A 22,754-nucleotide genomic window follows, 5' to 3' on the forward strand; every position below is an offset into this window, starting at 1 on the left:
CAAAAGCGCATGCAAGAATTAAGGGAAGATGACGTGCATATATTTTGCATATTTGTTGACAAACCAAGGTGATGCAGGCAAGGGGATATACTTACAACCACCCATCCCACTACTATGATCCTCAGCAGGTGTTGCCGTAGCAACAGATAAGCCACGCTAACAGTAATTAGTGGACGTTCTATTGCCTGAAGTAATAAGAGAATGATTAGACAAATCAATATATTACAGCATCGAATCAAGGAAAAACAAAAGCAAAACAAAGCAGCTGATTTGAACTAAAACATTTTTTAATTCAATTTCCAAAGTTACAACTCAGTGCTATTTTTGGATCGCTAACATGCGGTGCTGCATATGCACATACTGCATCATGTACATACTGCACAATGCTTTCATCTTTTCTCCGCTCAAAGGTTCTTGGAGTACCTGCTGCTCTTGTGTGTGTATGTCAAGGACGACGGTTATGATGACTTAACAGATTTGCATGCGCATAAGTCGTCTGATAAAGAGCTGGAACTGTAGCAGCAGGATATGAAATATGCTAATGTACCGAAATAATAATCAGCTATCATCTCTCTCTGCCTATCTCACACACACACACACACACACACCAAAGACAGTCTGTTTACATGCCACCTGTTGTTGCGTCACAAGTTCATTTAATGGTCTCAGCTACGTATATGCATATTTTTTCATGGGTGGCAGCTGTTGGATTTCCACACTTTTGCCGTCCGTAAAAGCAATCAAAAAGTAATTTCCCCAAATCCATATAACCTCTAAAACAACCCGAGAGGGCCAAGTTTTTTTTAGCAGTTGTAAAAGATCAAACGCAACACAGTATTATGGAACATCGCCTATTTTTATGGATACAAGATGGCTGAGGTCAAAGCAGTACATGTCACAATTTTTAGCTTCAACCTTTAGTGCCACATTACGACCTACGACTTCATGACCCGCAACCCCGCCTCCCCTCACATCACAATCACTAGGGTGATTTATTTAATGGAAGGCGAGTTTTCTGAACGCAGTCTCAATTCTCAAATCCTCAAGGTTGTCCAGGATAGGATTTAAAAGCCCTCAATTTAAACGGCGTGATTTATGATGTGATTTAGAAACCATGGCTGTTATTATCTAACAAAGAAGGAATAAAAGATGTAACATTTTATTTGAACCGACGCAGCAACTAGTAAATCCGGGCCATTTGTTTGATTTCCTTCTCATCTTAGCTGATTGTGTAAAATTTCAAATAGCTTTTCATCAAGTGCCATCATTAAAAACTCAATCACTGTCCAGTTAACATGCATTTTTGACATATTACGCCGTCAATGGCAGTGAATGATTAGAATGGAAAAATTGAAACAGTTACACCCAAATAAGAAACTCGCGAGATGGAAAGATATTTTCCAAAAGCAGGGAGCCTGCGAACTCATGGCAGTTGAGGGGCAACGGATGCTAATTTGATGTCACGTGACGATCAATTAACATTCATATAAATAATAATAAGTTGGTCTGTGCTTTAGTGCAGAGCAATACAAGAATACTGTACTTGGAAAACCTTTGCACTCTCCTTTTACAAAACTAAGAACAACCTCTTAAGAATAAAATGTCATTTACTGTGGTTTATCATCTGCACGTGTGCAATACAACTGATAACAGTGAGGCGCGCATTTTTTAACTCAAGGTATTTGGAGCTGAAGAAATGCAGTATCACACTCTAGGAAATATTGTCACTCCATTTTCTACGCGTACAAAATCATTCGCAAAACTATAGGTGACTCTGAACCGTATACATTCGAGAAATATTTTAAATGTGCAAGACAGTGATCGCTTGCCCTGCATGGTAAAGGTATCATCTTTATACATTCAACATACATATATTTAATTATTTGTGGAAGTCATCAATTATTATTGAGGTCATACATGCAAATGCTAAGGGTGCTGTAAACATTGGGATGAAATTCACCTCAGTATAGACCGACTGTAATTCTATTCAAACTAGTTAAAAACCATTAACTGTTAAAATAGAAAAATCAACAGATTCAAATTTAAACCAATGCCCGATTATTATTATTATGAGCCAAAATGATAATACCAAATAAGTCCCCCTCCGAAGCATCCGTTATACAATGTCAGTCATTTAGCACAAAGATTCTGATGAAGGGTGCCGCCATATAAAATGTCACACTAGGTTTGGCACTGCCTTAGTGAGCCAGTTTAAGCCCGTGGGCCGTATGTTTGACACCGCTGCATGAAATGAGGAGTTATCTGCGAAATTTCAGCGAATTTGCCAGTGCCGGAATACGAAGATTCCTTGTTACAAAGTTGGGAGGATGTTGACTGACGGGTCTGAGCGCTGGCGCGGTGTTGTCGGGGGACGATGCAAACAGGGGAGCGCTTACACCTCTGATGTCATACAGCCACTGCATGCCCGTTGCCTGTGGTCATAATTGGCCAAGCTGTCAAATGGCGCAACTTCGATAGGGCCACGAGATCATAAACAGTGCCAACAATATTGCTTTGGAGTACCTGGATGATAAGCCTTGCATTGTGCCTCTTATTTTTGACGGTGGGGGTGAAAAACACATTGATGAGGGCACCACTGGAATTGACAGGTGGCAACATTCCGGAGGTTGGAGTTACAGCGAACTCATCGCTGCCGCCTGGCTGGAATGTTGCAGTAAACGGCTCGGGCCTCCTAAAAATTTGGAGTGCATGCATTGAAATTAAACAGACAGATGGACAGACAAATGGATAGCTTGTTCAGCTCCTACTTATGTTACCTCAACAAGTGGACATATTCACACACATGGGCAAAACAATTGTAACCCTCTGTTAATGAAAGACAAACAATTAAAAAAATAATACAGTAGTAACATGTGAAGGTCTAGAGATTTGTTGTATTGTCTAAATGTGAGTTGTTGTTTTTTCCAGGCTATTACTATGCCCCCCTCCCCTTTTTCTTCCTGTGTCCTCCTTCCTTTTAAGATCTCAAGAGGCCTTTTCTGTCCTGTCTGTTTGCTCATTGATTTTCATGTTTATGAGATGGTTTAAGCCTGTTAAGTGTAATTTCGTTGCCCTGCACTTGTGCATGTGCAACAACAATAAGGTTCTTCTTCTAATTAACAGGAACTTCAAGCTGCTTAAAAAGGTCTTATAGACTTGACCTTACGATGTGTGTCGATGGTTTTCTATCTAGTCTCCTGAGATAACCAGCCCCTTTGCTTTCTCTGGTCCATGTTTCGCTCTAAAAACTGTTGGGTCAAAAGTAACCCAATTTTGGATCAAAAATGGACCAATCCTTTTTATGGGTGAATTTGACCCAACTTTAAGTCAAAAAATGGGTCTTTTTTTGTGAGAAAAGGTGTACTCTTCTGTGCATAGTACATCAGAACCTCACGGTGTCCCCTCATTCCCATAAAGGCATCACCAACCTTTTGCTTACCAAGAGCTACCAGTTTGCGTTCTGCAATAACACATTTTGCGCAAATGACCTTTAATAGAAAAATTATTGATGAAATTCGTTTATGTGAAGACACAGATCATGGCAATTATTTCCTCACAATAATTGCCTTAGTAAAAATGATTTAACAAGGCAGAAGACAAGATATTCAAAGAGATTTTCAAATGATCTATTCTACAACATTGAGCTATTTTTAGAACAGGCCGGTGAGATACTTTGTGATCCTTGCGAGTTTCCATGTTGGTGAACCCTGCTTAACCCTTTACCAACTAATGCAAAAAAAAGTGTACATTTTATATTTCCTTCCGTCAGTTACAACGATACCATAGTTTTAAGAATATGAGCCTCTCCGAAATGGTTGAGAAAAAAAAGCTAACAATAGCAAAAACAGGAAAAAGAATACTTGATACTTCAAAAGAACAGCTCAAAGGTTTGGGGACATTTTTTTCATCTTATTTTACGCTTTAAAAAAAATAGAATATTAATTAATAATAAAGAAATAATAATAATAATGTTTTTTTAATAATTAAATAATAATAATACATATATCAGCATTTCATAATTATTAATTAAAGAAATAAAATAAAAAATTATATATATATATATATATATATATATCATACACTGAGTACGCCACCTTTCTCAAACAGCCCCCTCCCAACATTACTGAAAAAGTCACATTTGAAAACGGCGATTGGAAACATTTCTTTCATGGAACAGAGCAAACATACACACCGAGTGGTGCTGGTCATGTAGAAGCCCAGCGCGGACGTTTTACCAAACTCGGTGACATCTGTGTCAATGACGTCATCAACCTGAGGCTCTGTGGCAGTGACATCGAGGGAAAACTCCCATATTTGTCCAGACGCATGCTGCACCACCAGAAATGCTGAGCACCTGTACATACACACACATTACATACACAGACACATAATTAGTATCTTCCTCCATTGATACTTGATTCTAATTTTCAATGTTTTCAGCTTATAATGCCTCGGCTTCCTCATCTCAAACTGTAGGATTCTAGTGTGTGTGTGTGTATGGAGGGCGGCGATGCAGGCAGGCTGGTCGTTGCACAGTGGGGGCAGTGGTGCACCCCCACATAATTTGCTCACAGAGTGTTAACTCTGCAAGGTATTGACTCTGCCAGGCACATTAATGGACCTGCAGATTAAGATCGAGCATGATGAATGAATTCTCTCAGCAGGAAGCCAAATGCAATGCACAAGACTAACAAGATTTGGCCATTTGTGGCAGTAATAGTGTTATTTGCAGTTAAACGCTTAAGGGGTTCACAGAAGTGGGCATTCTTTGCTTTAAATGTTGTCATTGGACAGACGATTTTGAGTATGCGCTGACAGGACTCGCACTGGTGATGGAAAATCTTGAAAAAAAATGGTTGCGTTTGTTGTATTAAAGTTGTGTTTGGAAAGCAATAGAAACAAAAAAGCAAATAATTCACAAAATTGTGTGAGTGGGTCGGTGGGTTTAACCGTATAATGTCAAACGTATCATATTAAATACAATACATTTTTAGCCCTCATATATTCATGAATATAATATTTTTTTCCCCATTAAAACCCTGACGTATATGATCTGACACATGCATTGCACAGATAATCCATTAGAGGGCAGTATCACCCAGCTGACAGCTTTTCCAGTGACCTTGCAACATCCCCCCTATGGACTATATGCCACGGAAGAGGCAGGACTTCCAACTTCCGGGTTTTCACCCATCAACTTTGTTTCCATTTCTGGTTTGCCACGTGTGGGCCGCGTCCCAGTACTTGCGCTTCCGCCTTTGTGCCCCTCGGTTGCGCGTTCCCGTCGTCGAGTGCGAGGCTGCGAGTTTGTAGTGTCTGTCTCAGTGTCCAAAGCATTTTAGATAGCCGAGACGCTGTCGACGAATGTTGGAACGCGGCCAGCTGCTGGCCGGAAACGCCTAAGAGCTTTATTCTGACTTTGTGTTCCAAATTCCTATCCCTAGCTTCGTTTCTTGTTTCCAGTTTCTCACGTGAGTCTTTTGACATGTAGTTTTATGTTGTTGTTTCCTCGGCTTATTGCCTGAGTGCTTGTTAACCACGCGTTGAGCCTTTCTAGCTCCGTAGTCTTGTGTTTCCTTAGCTTTATGCTTGAGTGATTGGTATCCACGTTTTTCCCACGTCGCTTTTAGTTTATCCCCTTTGTATAGCTTTTGTATTTTGTTTTTTCTTCTTCGCGTTGTGCGATTCTACAGCCCTCTAGTGTATTTTTGTTACTTTATTCTCCTTGCATACTTTGCCAGCGACTTTTTGTTAACTGTTTTTCTCCTAGCTTCGTCCAGCGCTTTGTGTTGTAGAATTCCGTTGTGTACAATTCAATTTGTCAATACACACCCGTTGTGTCTGCCTGTGTGGGATCCACTATTCGGTTATTCCGGAAATCATTACACTACCAGTGCACATTAGGAAAGTCCTTTTGCAATCCATTATTAAAATCCACCTTAAAACCAATTTTTATTCCTTGGAGTTCAACATAGCTTATTTTAGTGTCATATTTGTTTTTAGTATTTTTTAACTTTGTAACTGTTTTCTTACTTTTTAATCATATGTTCAATTGTTATGTCCGTTAATCTAAATTTTTATTTATGTCCAGCTCTTTGTTTCAGCTGTGGTTATTTTAAAGTTTTTTTTTTCTTTTTAAATAAAAATGAGTTGTGATGACCAAAACTTTTTCAGTGCCTGAATTCTTCATTTCTGAATCTTAGGCTAACAACATGATGGAAGAAGCTAAACCATATTGCTTGGCCTGCTGAAAAGAACTGAAAAACACTGCTTATTTTGTTGATAAATGTATATTCCATGAATTTAGTTTACCTATTTAAAAATTCACTAATACACTAATGAACTGTTATGGTGTTTTTCTTGAGACCAAATCTATTTTTTTTTTTTTAATTATTTATTTTTAACCCAACGTTCCTAATTTGCCACAGTGGGACGAAGGGAGTATCCAGAGAGAATTTCATGAGGCTTAGTGTATTTAGCTTGTAACAAATTAATACAGATGAGGCAAAAAAAACTAATAACGCAATGTTTACTTGTCATGTCATCTGTTATTTACAAAGCAGGAGGACAAACTGATTGAACGCTCTCCCTCCTGCTGTGCGTCTGGATCACGACAATCTTTCTATGACTTCAAATTGCTTCCTCACAGGAGGGGGTGCAAAATCTGCCATTTTTCTTCACATATCGGACATGTTGATCCATATGAAAAGGAGCGCTGTGAGGATATATGAGACCGCATGGTTGTGTGTCTGCATCAATCAAATGTGCGCATGGTTGCCTTCTGTCAATGTGCATCAAGCTTAATCTGGTGGTTTTTGTGCCCGCACCTGCATTGCTTGACCGGACTGTAGAGCAGATTGATGGTAAGCGTTACAACGCCGGTCTCGGGGTCTCTCCTCCCTGCTTCGATGGAGGCAGTCAGGCAGTCTTCAGTTTCACTTTCGAAACACACCTCGCATTGGAAGTCTTCCATAAGCACAACTGGAATAGTCAATCGAAAAGACAGATCGAGCAGCTCTTCTTCCCGGCAGAAGGATGGCGGTGCAAAAACAATTATAATAGAATTGCTCGCCAAAAATGGATCTATCAGGATTCTAACAATGGATACATAATGCTAATTTCCTTCAATGCATTTTGATGTGAACCGCATGTTAAAGGCATACTTGACTCATTTAGCCATTTTTATCAGTAAGAAGATCATATTTTGTCTATAATTATGTGACAACGTCATTATTTTTCATGTGCAATTAATACCTTTAAAAACATATTTTTCCCCTTGCTGCAGTCGACTGACGGTGACATCACGCATGCTCAGGAAACAGGTAACGACCAATCATGGCAATCACGTGACGAAACCCAAAAAACAGGTGATGTCATTTTCAGTCCACAGAAAAATACATGAATTATTCAATTAATTCTAGGCAAAATACAAACTTTTTACTGCTGAAAATTGCTAAATGAGTGAAGTATATCAAAGTTGCACAGGAATACACAAACTAGTAATCTTGCCTCGTACCTTTCATAAACATGTTACTTTTTCACCTTTTCAGAATATGTTGTTAAAATAAACACATCTCTGTAAAGCCTTCATCGGGAACTTTAATCAAAGATACTGTTTGATGTGATATGTTGACTTCATTGCTGACAAATCAGCATTCTATTCTGCCTCTTTGACTTTGCCGTGACCTTGACTATTGACCTTTGCGTGTTACAGGCAGACAACACCCCAAACCCCACAGACGACATCCTTTGAAAGTCAACGTGAATCACAAAATGACCTCCTTTGTTTAGGTAAATAAAACCAAACATGAATTTGTGCCACTTGGCCATTTCAAAAAGATAAAGTTGCATGCCAGCCACACCTTCTTGTCCGATTTGAGCTCCTGGCACAAATCCAGTGAGCTGGACATCAAGCCTCTTCTCCAGCTGGCAGCCCGCTTCACACTGGAACTCGTACAGTGGTGAACTATCAGCAGGCGCTCTCACGGGAATCCCGCAGAGAGGGTAGACCCAACAGATGGTCGACAGCTTCTTCCTTGCCCTGTTTAATTATGAGCGTAGCGCATACTTAACACTTCACGATTCGTCATTAGTAGCAAGTGAAAATAAGAAGAGTTAAATTTTTCGGACGACAGTCGCATTTTTTTTTTCTAGCGTGCAACTTTTCTTAGGCCACAACAAGGATTTACAGCACTTACAATAACTGATCTTTGGTCACAATGCCATGCAGGACTCTAGTAAACTTAAACCAGTTTAAATTAAAAAGAAAAACAAACACTATAGAGCAGACAAGAATTCTTGTCAGGCTTAGGTTTAGAACAAGCTTCTCCAAAAGTTCTTTCAGGCAAAAACCTATGAAAAACATCAAAAACAGAACATTTCGACAACCTGTGCTCATTACAACGGCAGATCGAAAATGTATTTATTTCTTAAATGTTATGAATTACTCTTAATGGTAGTGCCGTTTGTGGACTCAAGGAACATGTTCAGATCACCAACTAATCAAAACAAATCTGCCACAAAATAGAAATGTGATAGTAATGATGTAGAAATAATGTCTTGGCATTGCCTTATTGCATTTAATAGTATAGAAATATAATGAATTCCCCCGATGTTGTCACTTGCAATAACGAGTTGGAGAATTTTGCTATTTTCATTCTATGTCGCACTCAATGCAGAATCCTGTCGGAATAAAAATGCAACACACCTTTTTCCGATCGTTACGGGTTTGATGGGCTTCATAGAAATGCACAGCCAGGCCTTCTGTGGGTCCATAGACTTGGGTGCAAACACCACCGGCACGTCCAAACTGCCCCCCTCACTTATCTGTATACCTGTCGCAAAGTAGACAGTTTTTCATACTTCAATATTAACCATGGCCAAGCCAATTTATCTGCTCTACTTCTAATGTAGAATGTATATAAAATGCATTTGGTGTGTTTGTTTGCAGCAAAATCCTGATTTGTAATTTCCCTATAGACGTTTGCGCTTGAAAAAAGACAGTCCATGGCAGGGTTTTAGTAAACAAGCGTCTGTCCTCCTTGATAAACTGAGCAAGGGGATGTCTTTAGTGATGCACTGTTCTATAGTTAAGACTTTCAAGATGAGCGTTTTCTTTAAGTCACTGGAAATGTTCCAGTGGGTGCAGAAAAGTCTCTGCAGCAATCAACAAAGGATGCTGAAGCAGTGATTAAATAACAGGACTGAGGTCTCAGAGGGAAGGAAGAATAGAACTTCAGCTGTAACTTCATAAAAAAAAAAACATTTCATTTAAATGGAATTTAATGGCAATATGTACACAGGAACAGACGTCCTTTGAACTTTCTTGCTGCACGTTTACATGTAAAATCATATCATATCTATTATGCATGGAGACAGTCCTCAATATATGATGCATTTATAATGGTTGTGTTTGGAATATCTATAGCCAAAACTCAGAAGGAACTTCAACTAAGCCAAATTAGGCAAAAAGATTAAATACACAATGTGTAATACTCTAACTGGGAACAGCTACAAGCATCTGTTTTCCAGAGGAATTCTTCACTTTCCACCATACTCCTGCTTGTATTGAAGTGAGTTGAGTTCACTGCCACCATTTAGCACTTGTATTTCAATTTTTTGCTCGCAAGTCCAAAAAAAAAAAAAAAGTCCAAACGACGGCTCATACTGTATGTCGAAAAAGTCGAGGGACTTGTATCTCAAGTCACCACTATACATACACCTCGTTTGAAAAGATTTATATCCATAAAATATACACCCATTAAAATATCTCAAATTTAGCTTTGCTTGCCTTTGGTCGGTGTTTTTTGACATGACATTTTTTGACAAATCTCATTTGCAATCAATGACATTTGTTGTCTCGTGTGCCACAGAAAGTATTTAACGTGAAAGGAAGCTCAAGTGTGTATTCATTCATATGGAACACAGTGCCATATGTAGGAACTTGTGAGATTACATATCTAGAGGAAATTCTGACTGACTGCAGCCATTCACTCAATGAATGACTTTTGAATGAATTGTTTTTGCATTTTCAAGGTGCTTGTTTGACGGGGAAAAAAATCTGTAAACATACCTTCCGCTTGGCTCAGAGATACAGAGAACACATCCTTGTCAGGACTCACTGGAACATAGTCAGGGGCAGCACTTGGCTCTTTATCTATTACACATACACATAAACACAAGTGATGGTGAGTGTATGTGTGTGTGTGTGTGTATGGGTGGGTGGTGGTCGCGGGTGCATGTGAAAGGACAAAATTTGCCATGTAACCTGAAAGTATGATCCCGAGTGTGGCTGGGGACTCGGTGGGGTTTGTGAAGCGAATGTTGAAGGACTCGCTGGAACCGACTGTGGTGGAGATGCTTAAAGGTTCCTCCCGTTCGGGCATGAGACCTCGACCAAACAACAACACACACCATTGCTGCATCTACAGTGAGGAAAAAGGTTCAAATCTCATGTCAGGGAGGTGATACAGCAAAAACAGCAAGAGCTAAAAACCAATTTAGTGGTTAAATGTATTTGTAATGTTTAATTGTATTTAAAAGAGGGAGCAATCCATACATTTTCAGTGTTTACTGAATGTTTATATGCACCTGAGGGCAAGTAAAAGTGATCTTTGCTCCGTGGTTATACTCTCCAATAGATGACGGAGTGAAGAGGACCCCAAGTTGGGTGGCGGAATGGGGATCTACAGTAACCTGAAACACACACATACAAGACATGATAAACACAGAAAACAAAACTATGCACAAATATGACCCCTGGACATGACCTCATCAGCCATGTTGGATATCATTCAAAAATAATTTCAAAAGTCTCCCTTAGGAAAAAAAACCTCAAACCAACATCTATAGTACCTTTTCCACTTGAGATGACTTGAAAGGCAGAATAGAGGGACAGAGGGTAGATAGATGAGGGTTTGAGCAGGGGTAAGGATGACAGAACAATGAGCACAAATAACAGCCATATCAAAAACAATAACAGTCCAATGCTGAACCTGAGAATCCACAGTGAATACAAACAAATCCTTAAAATCTTGACGACCAGAGGTTAGTACAAGAAAAAAAATACTAACAATTCTGTCTGAGCCCAGTTCTAGCTTGTAGTTCCTGGGGTTATTGTTGGACACCATCACTTTGATTGTATCTGCTGTTGGGTTGACCACTGGAATGGACTGTCTAGTCCACCTGAGACAAAAAAAACAACAACAAAAAAACAGGTAATACAGAAAATGCAATTCACTTAAAAAAAAAAATACAAGTGAATGCTGAGTGATCAATTCAAAAAAGAGAAAATAATTGAGGGCTGTATACTGATTAATTTATCATAGCAAATTGTAGCAACACCTCGTTGAGTAGAATCAAAAATTCAGGTCAACGTCATGACAGCATTTTCTTGACAATAAAAAGTGTGAAGCAATAATTGTTTGAAATGGAAAAAAACTCTCACCCACTATGAAAACATTTTGTCTTTTCATTGAATTTGAGTACTTGCCATTTTTCTTTTTGTAAAGGTGAAAATACATAAACAACTTTCTCATGACCCTCAGCATTTTCAGAACTATGGTGAACATTTTTGAGTAATATGCAAAAAACTGCAGTGTGATTGCGGCCTACTTGTGTTGCTACCTACTTCCCCAAAGGACAGCTAGCCTGCGATAATGTCACAACAGCAGAGGGAATGGCATAAAGCTCCAACTGGTACCAAAACTCCCCAACTGGTTCAGATTGGAACACCACACTGGGACCAAACAAAAAAACAAACAAAAAACTGTGACTGCACTGTGCTGGAAAATAAATTAGAGACCATAAATTTACAATACAGTGGTGCTTTGAGAAATAGTTTTGGGACCATTAAAATGTTTTTTTTTTTATGTTAACACATTACAACATAAGACAAAGAAATTCAAACACCCCCCCCCCCCCCCCAAAAAAAATAAATAAATAAATAAACAAACAAATGGACAATTTTGCCAAATTGTCGCAAAACTCCTGACCTGCCCATGCTCTTCCCTATTTTCCCCGGTGAAAATGTAACTTTGTAGTTAAATGTTTCCTGCGGGGGTATTACAACCCAGTCCGCTCCACACAAGTCATCTCCTTCCAGGTCCACGTTGAGCATGAGGAGATCTTCTCCCGGGTTACTGACAGGAATCTCTACGGCAACTGAGCTCTGGAGAGCGGCAACATTGCAAAGACAAAAGCTGATTTGGATTTTTTCGGAATATTCAAGGGGTCGGACAGAAACGTTTGGCAGTGATTTTGTTGAGCTTACTTGAACAGTGCACTGCACGTTAAAGCTGTTCACGGGTGCTCTTGGTTCACACATGATTTCCAGAGTGTAGAACACCTCATAGCGTCCAACAATATTTCCTGAAAGGGGAGTGCAGATGTAAGAAAAGTACAGATTTTCTGTTTACCATTTTGAGTTTTTTAGATAATTGAGGCGTGGCTAAAATAGCACTAGTAGTGACATACTTGACTCCTCCCGCACTACATAAACATTTGAAACCCTTTGCTCACATCAGCAGTTATCCGACACAATTATAACATGTAGCTGGCTAGCTAGCTAGCTAGCTAAGAAATCCTAAATAGCAACAACAAAAATTACCTTTGTCAGCACCTCTCTCTTCTGTCTGATCAATCTCAACAATCTCAACAAATGATACATAACCTGGGAGAAACATTTTAACATTCATTGCACTTTTGCTTCAACTTCTTTGAATCAAATTCTGTTTGGAAGTAGCAAGGCAGGTAAAAGTCACCAGATAGCTCTCCTCGTTTCCGTGGCAACAGAGCAAGGGTGTACAGTGTGCTTTGACCGGGTTGAACCTTTAGGGATAAATTGCCGCTAATAATAGATAGGTCTGTCACCACCTATGCACACACACACATGGGCACACACATTCGTGTTAATGAATGAAGCTCCACTGTTTCACAATCTGCAGCATCTTATTGGGCGTGCATTAAACTGATGGAATTAAAACCAACCTGAAGCGAGAGTGTGTTCTGACTGTAGTTGGGAACACTCAGCTGTCTGTGAGTGGTCTCGCCCACGGGACAGTGTAGTACAAGGTGCTCCACAGGCAGGGGGCGCTCTCCCACTCCTCGGATGGTAAAGACGTGATCCACCCCGTTGTAGTTGTTATGCAAAGTCAGCTTGCCCTGTTGGAGTAGTTTAGGACAATTCCTGGTAACCATATTGTCATTTCAGAGATGCTCATTTGCTCACGCAAAATAAGAATTGGTAGTAGGCTTGCCAAATGTAGTCTCTCTGAGCCACCATAGCGTGTGTGCCCCTGCGTGCTTCTAAAGCTATTCTTTGACCACTAGATGGCGCTAAGGACTACAAACTGGGTCTTTAAAATGGAAATTGCTCCTTTGCTTCATGAGTCGCCACATATTTTACATGAGCGAAAAACAAAGTACATACATTGGACTGAAAAAGTATCTTTGTTTACATACAAATTTACTTCACTGAGTAGTAAAGTGTACAAAATGAGGTAAAACCTACATATTTAGAATTCCCGTACACAAAGAGGGAGGTAAAAGTAAGACAACAAACCATGACAATGCATTGTGCACTTGGATGAAAAGTGAGAGGGTAACAAGCTCTTGTCCCGGCTGGTATAATCAAAACATTTGGACCATGGAAGAATTCACCACACAACTTAGCCTTCAAGGTCCAGTCTTGGTGGGTCTCATTTTGCTGCAAGAAATGGGAAACGATGATACACATTATATCCTAAATACAATTTTTTTTTTTACAAGTTTAATAAATCAAGTCAAGTTTATTTATATAGCCTTTAAGTTTATTTATATAGCCTTTAATCACAACATAGTCTCAAAGAGCTTCACATGTCCACAGTTGACAAATTATAACGACATCCCCTGATCGAACCACAAGAGGGCAAGCAAAAACTTAAAAAACAAAAAGAAAAAGGAAAAAAAACATGAGGGGAAAAAAATAGCAGAGCTTGATTAACAACTCACCAGAGGTATATCTTGTGTGACTGAATGCTGAGCGGGTGAACTGAAGTCCAAATGAACAGATCCTCCCTGTAGAAACAAATATGATACAACTTTTTTTTAAATTACAATTTAAGTACCAACATTAAAATACAGGATACACCTATTCACCCATTTCAGTTTTTATTTCAAAAACTCACCTATTTGAATTTTTGTGTGTTTTTGTTTGTTCTGAATTAGATGCCCCTAAAGGCTTCTTTTTTTTTTAGTTAAGTATGATGAAGTGATACATCTCGACTGAGTGAAAAGTTTTGAATGTCGGAGAGGAGCTAAGTTTAACCTGGGTTGTTGTTTGAAGTTATAGAGTTTTCAACACCACGTGCATGTACTAGTGCATCCCTGGTGCATTTTTCCTGATCTGTTGTAAGTTCAAAATTACATTACTCTGTTTCGGGAGTATATTTATGATTTAAACTATTAATATCAATAATTATGAACATTTCCAGGCAGGCATCATGCGTTTTTTCACTATTCATGGCAGAGCTCGGACATACTGTAGTAGTCATCGTCTCACTTGTCAATCCTGACGGACAATATTCAAAATGCCATTGCTTTATCCATGTCAATATGTACCGGTGAGGTGACCAGCGCCTCCATCAGGTAGACTCTGGTATCGAAGCAGGACTTCAGAACGATCTGACATGAGAACTGTCCCACGGAGTCCGCCTTGAACCGCAGGGGGATTTCCACACAATCATGATCTAGATAGACAAACATATTATCCAACAGAACTGTTGCAAGGAAAGTTTCATGCTTTCACATCATGTATGTGCAATGTGTGTACCTGCAGGATTCTTCCATATGTTGGTCTCTTTCTTTATAGGCATTCTAACAGAGCTGGGTACAGTAAAGTATCGAGGCAATGAAACCTCCACGGTGTACTCGACCCCGCTTTTGTAGTCGACTCCTCTCATTTGGCTCTATCAGAAGGAGTGACATGTTAGTGGGTAGGAATTTTCTCTTTAGACTGAAACTGCTCTCCTCCACCTCGAAATGCAAATAGTAGTCCTGAAGACCAGCTCCTGTTCCAAGTGTGAACACAGTATGTGATGTGTATACCTCCTTTTTGGAAAGCATGCACGCCGCCATGCTTGCCCTCACACTGCTGCTGTGCAAAGTATAAGTCAGCATCCGTCTCTGGAGTTCAATGGCGGTCATTCTGTGTTGAGCCCACATGGCCATGGCGTTTTCCCAGGACGAATTGATCAGGGGCAGGCGGATGAGCTCCTCACACGTCTGTCCGACAGTGCAGCGCAGGCGCAGCGCTGACACACAGCCACCCAAGCCCACTGGTGAGGGAAATACGCTGATGAGATTATCTCACGATGAGAATATAAACAGCTGTCAAAATGAAATAGTTCAGATCTACTTCACTGCAAACTACCATCATAATGAACATATTGTTTCTGATACAGCTTATGAATGGTGCAAGTGTACCTGATATAGTGGCTAGGCCACATGACTAAAACCCTCAACCAGTGGGAGCTAAATTGCGAGTTCACACATCATGTGATCTGCTCACATTGCATTTAAAATTTAGGAGATTTGATGACCCATTTTTTCATAGATGATATGGCATGACTCCTTCTTGTGATTGGCTCCAAGTCAGCACTCCAAAATTGCATTGATAAACAGACAATGTGTTGCAATAAAAAATGTTTTAGCATTTCTAAAATCCCTGAGGCATTTTGCTTGGCAATTTGTTCGTCTCTTACCGGAGTTCCCAGGGATGGTGAATATGTTTGAACTGTGCCGAACTCTGAGAGGGGAAGGTAGAGGCAAGTCTGCAGTTGCCTTCGCCATGTAGACCATATCACCGACCTGGAGAAACACAGATACTTGTACATTTCTCTGTCTGCACTTGATTATAGTGTATATATTTTCTGGGAGGTCAATCAATAGAAATGCACACTCACAATGACACACCAGGAATTAATTTTAATCCATAAAAGAGACTTTAACAGAGCAGTCAGACATCCGTAATACAGTTATTTGCTTTGCTTTATTACGATAATTGCGTTGTAGGAATTGGTTGTCTTCATTCATATATAGTGAAAACTCCACAGTGAGAGAAATCAATAAGCATGCTTTTTTTTGTTCATTTCTTTCAAGGGTCAATACACTTATCAACTACAATTATATTAGCTTCTGTAATAACGGGGACTTTATTGAACAAAAACACCATGATGACAATCATACTTGTTTAAATTACTCAAATATAGTGATTTTTTTTACACACAACAGTGGTAAAAAAAACTAATTTAACACAAATCCAAAAAGCATATTTCTCAATCTAGTTTTGTTAAAATAGGAGCCTCTCTGTTTGTCTGTGTAGTTGAAAAAAGATTTTCAGTTGCTGTTTGGAGGCATACTGCTGTCTACCCTAATAATTTAGAACTTCCTTTTTAGGATGTTCCACAGGTTCTCAATGGGGTAGAGGTCAGGGAATGATAGTGGCCAATACCATGAAAAAGCTAAAGCTCCACTGGTATATTTTACAATGTGGGATGGCGCATCGTGTTTCAGGAGTATGATTTTTTTTACAGCGGAAGGAAAGGTTCCTTTTCAGAAGCAGCAATTTTGCCCCCCTTCGACCCCACACCTCTTGAATCATATAAAGTTAAATCGTTTTTGTTTACACAGACAGCACACAAATTCATACACCACTGACCTGGGGACAAATGAGCAACACGGCGCAATACTTGGCTCCTGGACAGAAGGGAAGGAAGTGGAGATTGAGTATGTCCGACTGGTCGGCTTTCAGACTAACACTGCTCACTGTGCTGATGAACTCGTTGCCATCACCGTCTGCAAAAGACACACAAAACACGCATCACATTTAAGTACTCACACACTTTTGTGCGCCTCTGTTATGAATGTGGGCAAACTACGATCCGAGCCCTTTCCTGCCATCTCTTCGTGACAGCTCCTCTCTGAAGTCTTTTCATTCCTGAAACAAAGTCGAATGGGAAGTAGGTTTCACTTGTAGGGAAGAAAGAACCACATATCGTGCATATATTTAGATCACATCAAGATGAAAAAAAAAATGATTGTGCAATTCTACACTTTTGCAAAGTACATTCATATTAATAATGTTTTGCTGAACTATTACCTCTGACAGTGTCATTATTATTATTTTTTATGATGTCTTTTTTGATTGAGTGTTTCTCTTAAAAGTCTCCCAATGGTTAATGAGATTGGTTGTTAATTGAAGAACTATCAAGACAACCTTTCTTGTCTCCTCCATATGAACATTATGTCATGCTATTCAACTTAATGCATTAATGTTGTGCTGGTGTTACTTGGCTTTGAGGGACGCCTGCTGAACGAGGCCTTCGGTTTCCTTTTCAGAGTCCAACGGGTTGACTGTCGACTCCACCAGCACCACCCTGAATAAGCAGACAGTGACAATTGTGCACACAACCCAACCCTACCAATCCCAACCCAATCACTTACCTGAAGCTGGCTCCCACATTAAACGTGTTTGTTATTGGAAGTTTAATCACTTTTAGCACGTAGCATGGAGTCTTGCACTTGATAGTTTTCTGAGAAGAGAGGTGGATTGTCTGAGTGAGTGAGTGAAACGTTTATAAAGCATCATGAAAGGCCTGATATAAATGCATTGTTGTTATTAAAGAGACTATAAAGTGAATTCTAAATACATAAAACTAAGTTTGAAGAGAATTGTTGAAAATGTGCAAAGACTGAGAACTATAAGAACTATTTTGTTCCTGATATTTGGGACGTGGCTAAAACTGGGCCCCTGACTTGGGCCCCAGCATGATTTGCTATGTAAGAACTTGAGCACCTTCATTCGCATCAGCAAAATGCCCAGCCAGAAATCTGTGTGGCCTTGTTAAAGCCCCTCTAGCATTCTCAGCGCCCCACACACACCCCCATCCACCCCCCAACTATCAGTCAAGCCCCCCTGTGTCCCAGGAGAGAGAAAAAACCTGGCGGCCTGCCTGCACATCAGCGGTTATCCGTCACTATTGCGACACGCATTCAGCTAAGTAATAATGCTAATAGCCTGAAAATAGAAAGTCCACTGTCGTAGCCATTTAGAGCGCCTCGTTGTAACACTAAGCCATGAGTGTGCGTTTATCACCGAGAGAAGAGTGAGGGGGGAACAAAAGAAATCTGACATGGAACGTCACAATCTTATCAGAACTTCTAATTGGCCAGAAGTGCAGGTAGGATCGGGTTTAGTATGTTTGTTTTATTGGCGTACTTTTCCCCATGTGTAGGTATTTTGTTGCAGACCCCAAGGTACAAATCACACACCGCCATGGGGACCCCAGTTTCTGCTGTAACTAAAGACAGACAGCCAGATAGGTCCTGTATAATGACACTGGACTTACTGTGGGTGTGATCTGACTAACACAGGTGTTCACTTTGAACGTCAAAGTGGTGCCATGCAGGCCAGTAGCTGAAGTAGAGATGAACAGTAGGACAGCTTCCTTAGATTCCAGGAAGGAGCAGCAGTACTGCACCGTCACATCAGTGCTCGCGCTGTGGAGACAACAGTCGGATAACACACCTTCTGTTTTCAAGAAATAACAATGTCTCCAAATCATGTGTTCAGGATGCGCTTCATTGTAGCCCCGGTTCTCAGGTAAGCTATTCATTTTCTTAGCCTAAACACTAATCAATTCAGAATGATTCGACTTTTCAATACTCAAATGTATTTACAGTAGCACCTTGACTTATGGGTTCTTACTTACTTTGGAGGAATTGTGACAGCAGAGCCATCGGGCACGGAGAACAGACTGGCATCCTGTCCTAGAAGGATGGTCCGGTATTTGACAAGGCAAGCGGATGGGTTTTTCAAATGCACCTGAAATCCACAAACAAGACGCACATGCGCGCTGTATGAGGCTGTGAAGTTTGATCCCTGTTTATGTTTGTGTTTGGCATCCTGTTAATTCTATATGAGGCTATGTGTAGTGTAGAATCCTATCCATGCTCACTACCTTTTCATTATCTGTCACACACAATTGTGCTATTTCACTCACATGGAATTAGTGTGCATCAACACAGGAGATCAAAATCTTAAGCATGTTCTAGATGGATGCATTTTTTCTCATTCTGAAAATACATTGGTTGTGATTTTTTTGCAAGAAAATCTAACATGAGTAACAGCTCCAATGCAGAACGTGTAAATAGTGTCATAAAATGCACAGTATATTTTCTTTATTTGTCCTGTGGGCCACAAATTTACTCGATTACTTACTGTGATTATAGCAAATTGATAGAAAATATTCTCAAAATTCAAGCCCTGGGGTTTAGTGTCACTAAATGGAATATATTAAGTATGCAAAGCAAAACCATACAGGGTCATCATAGCTGTACCTCGGCCATGCTTTACCGCCCATCTTGAGTTTTTTCTTCATTTCCCTCCTAAGCATTTAAATCAGTTTCTTTCCCTGACATTTTTGTTCCACAGCATCTACACTTTCGTACCCTCTAGTTGTTGTGCAGGTCATTTGCATTATTGCTCAGTAATAGAATTTAACAGGTAGGAGGCTTCTGTATAATGTTATTGTGTGTTACCTGCTTGCTCAATGTTCTGTGCAGGCTTCCAGAGAGAGTGATGGTGTTTGCAGGCTGGTACTGAGGCAGTCTCTCGTATAAATGAACACACAGTATCAACATTTGCACCGGGTTGGGATCTGACAAGTCTGTGGGCTGCATACATAAACTCATGCAATATTACATCTGACATTTTGGGCTAGAGTGGATAAAAACAACTCTGCACACACCTGTTCAAATGCCAGGTTTTTGTGATATAAAAAATGAGACCAAGATAAATCACTTCATAACCACGGATGTGACCCATAACCTGTTTAAGTCATTTGGGAGGGGTAAAGAGAGGGGAAGTAAAAAATAAACAACTGAAATGTGGTGCAGACCATCTTATAACTGGCGATGTGGCTGTGTGTTCAGAATTAACCAATCAAATTCAAACTCATGCCGCCATTTAAAGTGCGTCCGATTAACAGGAAAAGCCTACTCTGAACTTTACTTGACGTTAATCAGAGACACATGTGTGCTGACTTCCATTTAGATTGAGTTTGAATATGATTGGTTAAATCTGAACACAGCCATTTCCCCAAGAAAGTGTGTAGACTTGTGCAAAAACATATCATTTATTTTTACTACAGTTCTTAGAAAGCTGTCATTTTTATTCCAATTGAGTTGTATGTGTCACATTAATGGTGAATTGATTCATCCTTGTTTCAGTTTTATATCACAAAAACATGGCATTTGAACAAGGTTGTGTAGACTTTTTATATTCACAATAAGTAAAATATGTTACCTACATACATTACATTATTGTACCTGCAGATCCATGTTGAGCGAAAGTATGGTTAAGGCTTGAACAATAATGATGTTGTTGTGCAGAATCTGCTCCAAGTTGGGAGACGTAGTGTACATCCTCTGAAAGTGGCTGGAGATCTAAAGACATTTATGAATAAAAACGCACACAAAATATTTGAGTAATTTCCCATGCTTGTAATTTAGGGCCGCTGTGACATAAACCTTATATTTTGTTTTTTTATTAAGGGGCTCCTGCCTTTAAAAAAAAATGTACACAAACACGCACTGACCAGGTATGGGCAATAAGCAGCAATCAACGCAGCAAGCACCAGTCCATCAGTAAAGTCCAAGTCGAAATTGACAATCCAACGTACTGGTGGGACAGTACCTGATATCAGAAGGAACTCACCATCAATAAAACAAATCAGGGCAAAAAAATATGATCAATCAATGAGGACGCTGAATTGCGCGAGATTAGAAATGCTCATACCTGAACCCCACACCGTTTCCCTCATGTGATGGTAGTGTGAATTAAGCCACGAGAGAAGCAGGAGCTCATGACGAGAGTAGAGGTTACTTGGTAGTGAATGGATATTGAGGATTCCGTCTTCATCTTCCTGATCTCTCTCACGAGTTAGGTTGGGCGTGCACTCTGACATGCGACATAACACCAAGACCTGGTGAAGGAGTAGTCCAAATCTCGCTGGTTAGTCAGTTTCATAAATGTTTGCTTTTCAACCGCATACAACTCTAGAAATAACTTTTGCACATGAACTCAAAGAACAAAAGGTGCTAAGGTTCTAGTTCTAATTTCAGTTTTGAATCAGGCTCAGATGTAGATAGCTAGAAGCTGAAATATTGATCTCATTGTATCATCTCTTTTCATTTTAATAACTTTGGAAGGGAGCAGACACTGTGTTCCAAATTATTAGGCATGTGCTGTTTTTGTTCATGTTCCTCAATAGTCGATGTGAAATGTGACTTGCAGTCTTGAGCCCGACCAATTCATCTATAAATCAATATCGATCAATATGAAACTTTTCTTCTTCTTTTTTTTGCTGCTGCTGCAGGGCCCCAGAGGTGCAAGGTGCAAGGTGCAGCACACTTCTGCCCCACTCAAACTCACAAAAAGAAAAGAGAAATGGTGAGCAAAACTGCCTTTATTTTTTTTTACTCCATTGTAAGCTATGACTTTGTAAAACACTAACACCATTTAAGTGCCTCATAAAAATAACTACCTCACGAAAACACAATTTTAGGGCACATCAAGGACAGCACTCTATTTTTTTTTCCAGCCAAGTAATTTAGAGAACATATTACTGCATTTTCAGTTAACATTGTATAATTAGCATCTTTGTGAAATAAGAATATGTCATTGTTATGTCCCATATTCCCCTTCATCTAATATACGACTATTATGCAGCTTACAGTCTTATGGTGATAGTGTTTATCATCATAAACAGCCCCCCCCCACCTCATCTGCATAATAATTGTGACTTAATATGGGGGAATAAACTCCAAAATTAATTTCCCCTTAAACTAATCATAAAATCTGTCTGCGATGTATAACATTGATTTCAACAGACAGGAGAAACAACATAATGCACACCCGCGGAAAAACAAAATCTCAAATATGTTTATTTGACTTAAACCATAATGCATAACAATTTGGAACACAGTGTGTATTCACAAAATCTTAATATATAACAATACAACAAAATCAAGAGCAAATGAAAAACTTCCACCTTATATATTTGCAGAAGAAAATCAGTCCAGCATCGTTTGCTCAGAGACTCGTAGTCAACATTATTGTAGTCCAGACCTGGCTCTTTCTCTTCAGACTGAACAACACACACACACTTCATATATAATGTATATACAGTACTATACATCTGAGGTGGCTGGTAGTCCTGGCTTGTATGTCGCCCTTGTGCGCCACCCTAAACCCCAACTGCCCCCCTACTAATGCCACCCTGTGTGGCTACGCATATTACACATACCAGAAACCGGCACTGCATTACAGTATATTACAGTTATTGTATGTAATTTGACACTTTATTAGAGTTTGAAAATCCTCAAAGTGGCTTATACTAATGACATTAGCATCTCTAACACTATGGCTGACTTAAATGGTCGTAAATATTGGTGGATCCAGTGTAGATTAGGTATGAATATCATATTGATAATAAGGGGCTTTTAATGATTTATTTTATTTTATATGCTCTGTTTCCATGGTGGAATAACGTCTTGTCTTCAATGGTTTGTAATTAATCATTTTAAGTTGGACAAAAAGGATCCATTCCATTCCATGAATTGAATTTTCCTTAATTATACTATTTCAAGTAGCTTATTTTTGATACTGTGGAACAGGGGTGCTCAAGTTTGGTCCTCGAGAGCCCCTATCCAGC

General features: G+C 39.6%; 1 protein-coding gene across 3 annotated transcripts in view; it reads right to left on the bottom strand.

Annotated features, from left to right (window-relative positions):
* Positions 1–326: 326 nt before the first annotated feature.
* Positions 327–22,754, bottom strand: part of LOC147178818 (cilia- and flagella-associated protein 47-like) — a 41,411-nt gene continuing 18,983 nt past the window's right edge. For 2 of the 3 annotated variants that reach the window (XM_086069670.1, XM_086069669.1), the window contains exons 35-67: positions 22,092–22,187; positions 20,837–21,023; positions 20,637–20,734; positions 20,368–20,484; positions 19,579–19,713; positions 18,750–18,862; positions 18,387–18,537; positions 17,482–17,570; positions 17,328–17,414; positions 16,932–16,975; positions 16,697–16,833; positions 15,741–15,846; positions 15,085–15,314; positions 14,810–14,945; positions 14,599–14,726; positions 13,990–14,055; positions 13,562–13,705; positions 12,988–13,161; positions 12,762–12,873; positions 12,608–12,670; positions 12,272–12,369; positions 11,994–12,169; positions 11,630–11,737; positions 11,073–11,184; positions 10,591–10,695; positions 10,268–10,424; positions 10,073–10,156; positions 8,708–8,834; positions 7,863–8,041; positions 6,828–6,981; positions 4,193–4,354; positions 2,524–2,692; positions 327–2,432 (exon numbers count right to left, since the gene is read on the bottom strand). In XM_086069670.1, coding sequence (XP_085925796.1) covers positions 2,259–2,432; positions 2,524–2,692; positions 4,193–4,354; positions 6,828–6,981; positions 7,863–8,041; positions 8,708–8,834; positions 10,073–10,156; positions 10,268–10,424; positions 10,591–10,695; positions 11,073–11,184; positions 11,630–11,737; positions 11,994–12,169; positions 12,272–12,369; positions 12,608–12,670; positions 12,762–12,873; positions 12,988–13,161; positions 13,562–13,705; positions 13,990–14,055; positions 14,599–14,726; positions 14,810–14,945; positions 15,085–15,314; positions 15,741–15,846; positions 16,697–16,833; positions 16,932–16,975; positions 17,328–17,414; positions 17,482–17,570; positions 18,387–18,537; positions 18,750–18,862; positions 19,579–19,713; positions 20,368–20,484; positions 20,637–20,734; positions 20,837–21,023; positions 22,092–22,187 — 4,218 coding nt within the window. In that variant the 3' untranslated portion in view covers positions 327–2,258. The remainder of the gene's footprint in view (positions 2,433–2,523; positions 2,693–4,192; positions 4,355–6,827; positions 6,982–7,862; positions 8,042–8,707; positions 8,835–10,072; positions 10,157–10,267; positions 10,425–10,590; positions 10,696–11,072; positions 11,185–11,629; positions 11,738–11,993; positions 12,170–12,271; positions 12,370–12,607; positions 12,671–12,761; positions 12,874–12,987; positions 13,162–13,561; positions 13,706–13,989; positions 14,056–14,598; positions 14,727–14,809; positions 14,946–15,084; positions 15,315–15,740; positions 15,847–16,696; positions 16,834–16,931; positions 16,976–17,327; positions 17,415–17,481; positions 17,571–18,386; positions 18,538–18,749; positions 18,863–19,578; positions 19,714–20,367; positions 20,485–20,636; positions 20,735–20,836; positions 21,024–22,091; positions 22,188–22,754) is intronic. The other variant, XM_086069671.1, reaches the window with a different exon arrangement.

This window comes from Leptonotus elevatus, chromosome 2 (assembly GCF_054856555.1).
Source record: "Leptonotus elevatus isolate MCC_2025b chromosome 2, RoL_Lele_1.0, whole genome shotgun sequence".
Classification (NCBI taxonomy): Eukaryota; Metazoa; Chordata; class Actinopteri; order Syngnathiformes; family Syngnathidae; genus Leptonotus; species Leptonotus elevatus.